The 2,960-nt window shown below is 33.8% G+C and overlaps 1 protein-coding gene across 1 annotated transcript; it reads right to left on the minus strand.

Annotated features, from left to right (window-relative positions):
- Window positions 1–669: 669 nt before the first annotated feature.
- LOC111701806 (enhancer of split mbeta protein) lies at window positions 670–1,371 on the minus strand. The gene has a single exon (XM_023473235.1). It carries the CDS (start codon window positions 1,328–1,330, stop codon window positions 749–751), a length of 582 nt encoding a protein of 193 aa, XP_023329003.1. The 5' UTR covers window positions 1,331–1,371; the 3' UTR covers window positions 670–748.
- Between the last annotated feature and the right edge of the window lie 1,589 nt (window positions 1,372–2,960).

The raw sequence follows: 2,960 nt of genomic DNA on the forward strand, positions 1-2,960 counted from the left end.
ATTACTCTCTATTCTAACTATTTCTATTCTATCTAATTATTCTCTATTCTAACTATTTCTATTCTACTTATTACTCTCTATTCTAACTATTTCTATTCTATCTTATTACTCTCTATTCTAACTATTCCTATTCTATCGAATTATTCTTGTTTCTAGCTATTTCTACTCTATCTAATTACTCTCTATTCTAACTATTCCTACTCTAGCTAATTAATCTCTAATCTAACTATTCCTATTCTATCTAATAATTCTCTATTATAACTATTCCTATTCTGTCTAATTACTCTCTATTCTAACTATTTCTTTTCTATCTAATTATTCTCTAATCTAACTATTTCTATTCCATCTAATTATTCTCTATTCTAATTATTTCTATTCTGTCTAATTATTCTCTATTCTAACTATTTCTGTTCTGTTTAATTATTCTCTATTCTAACTACTTCTATTCTATCTAATTATTCTCTATTCTAACTATTTCTATTCTATCTTATTACTCTCTATTCTAACTATTCATATTCTATCTAATTATTCTCTATTCTAACTATTTCTATTCTATCTAATTACTCTCTATTCTAATTATTCATGTTCTAGCTAATTATTCTCTATTCTAAATATTTCTATTCTATCTAATTATCCTCTATTCTAATCGCTTGATTAAAACAATAAAAGTGTTATGAGACAAATATATTGAAGGCACTTTAAATTCTTTAAATTATCACAGATACGGGTTCAATAAATAGATTCAGGTTTAAAATGGTCTCCAGACAGGGCTGTGAGGTTCGGTCTTGATGATCTGTGTAGGTAGGGGAGTAGGAGAAATAATACTGCTCGGAGAAGGAGATGAATCTCTTCCTGAAGAGTATCCACAGTCTGATGAGGGAGAGGATGGAACTCTTACTCTCAAAGGAGAAACTCTTGAGGTTTCTATTGTGTTTAGTTTATGACCAAGATGAGACATAAGACGAGATCCAACTGTAATATCTACTCCGGTAGAAGCAAGACATTTGCTTACTTCAGTAGCACAGGCAGTATATCCTGCATGGAATCTATCCAGATCAAGTCCAGGGTTCAAGGCCAACATCTGCTGTCTCTTCAGCTTCCTCAAGTGTCTCACAGTCAACTCCAACACGTCAGCTTTCTCCAGCTTGGAGATGCTTTCTCCCTCTGTCTGCAGAGCGAACACCATGAGATCCTTGAGTTCATCAAGACAGGCATTAATCCGTGCTCTTCTCTTTCTCTCTAGGAGAGGCTTTACAATCTTTCTATATTGATACGTTCTTGACATAGTTTCTTCAGAACTATAGCTAATAGTTTCCAATGTTGGAGACATCTTTGCAACCTTACTCGGGACGGGTTTGGTAGTAACTGAGCAGTGAATGAAACTGAAGCAGAGAGTCGGGACGGAGAGAGAGCCTGTACCTACTGATGATCCCGCCATCAAAGGTCGGAGCCAATCACAGCTCTCTCTCCCTATTTCTACGTCTTGGAAATATCGAAATATTAAGTTAAGGCAAATTGAACAAAAGGTCAAAAATAAACAGAATATTCCTGTAAGATCCCCCCCCCCACTTCCACCCATGCTTTATCGCCATTAACTCGAAGTTGCCTCTCATGGGTCCAACTATTACAACACGCAAACCCCTGATGCTTTGTTGCAAATTCATAGATTTCATATTTTTGCATCAAAATTTCAAACTGTATTTGCACGCGCCTAATCCATACACCCTTCCTGTATTCATTATGGGGTTGTTTTAAATTAGAATTTGAATGATATTATGATTTTAATAAAACTCTCCATAATTTGGATATTCCGACGAGGTTGCGTGGTTTCGATATTTGTTTATTTTTTTCCAGATAGTTTTAGGTTCTTTTTCATTATTATTTTTTTCAATATATTATTAAGAACGTGGTTTTTATTCAGTTGAAAACAGGGACACCCTCAAATATTAAAATTCGTGAGGGTGATGGACCAAACCTCTGTAGAGTAAAGATGTTAGTTCCACATTTATTGAAAATATTTCGGTCTGAGTATCCTCGTCAGTGCTAACGATATAATAACCATCAAAATTGATAAAAAGAATGTTAAAACCACAAGAAAATAAACAAACAAAAAAGATTATTTAAAAAAATTAGTCTGTCAATTGGAGAAAAGGGAAACGAACTCTGATCATGAGATGGAAAAAAGATAATTTGCAAATATTCACCATAATAATAACCACCATCTCAAGGTAAATGCCATAAACTTATGTCATATTTCTTGTATACAGCCACATATATTCGACAATATAATCTAAGGAACTATTAAAGTATCAACTTCAAGTGACCTTATTTTATAGGATGGCATGTCCGATCCACAAAGGAACCCTCTAAACTTTTGTAAAATGAAGGAGTTATTCCTCTTTTTCTATCTAAAAATTTATTGCAGTTTTCGGTTCAACACATTTCCAGACGGAGAAACGCCGATATCTTTCTTACTGTTTAAAGGTTATCAATGCAAATTACGTCCAAGTCCAATTTTAGAAAATCAATAGAGTCGTCTCTAGACTCTCGTCCTTTGTGCAGTAGGAAGACGACATTTAAGCAATTTTTTAACTGAATCTGATTCAGTTATGAACAAAATAGTAGCGTATATATGTTATGTTTATTGGACTTTTTAAAAGTATTTAGTCTAAAAGTCGTCGTTGGTTTCCATAGTTGTATGGGAGACCACTATTTTACCTATCCTGCATATGTGCTCGGGGCTAATTAATCCAATTGTGTTTTAACCTACCGGAGGTCTCATAAAGGCCAGCTCTCACACGGGGAGCTGAGAGGTATAAACAAAGCAATGCCGCGCTCAATTAGTTGGATCCAAAACTTTCTAACTAATTTTCCCGGCTTTTTAGAACCAGAATTGTTCGGAGAATTAATTATATTTAACTGTGGGTTTCATTAATATATTTTGAATTAATGATTAAATG

The sequence above is a fragment of the Eurytemora carolleeae genome, unplaced genomic scaffold (assembly GCF_000591075.1).
Source record: "Eurytemora carolleeae unplaced genomic scaffold, Eaff_2.0 scaffold463, whole genome shotgun sequence".
In the NCBI taxonomy this organism is placed as follows: Eukaryota; Metazoa; Arthropoda; class Copepoda; order Calanoida; family Temoridae; genus Eurytemora; species Eurytemora carolleeae.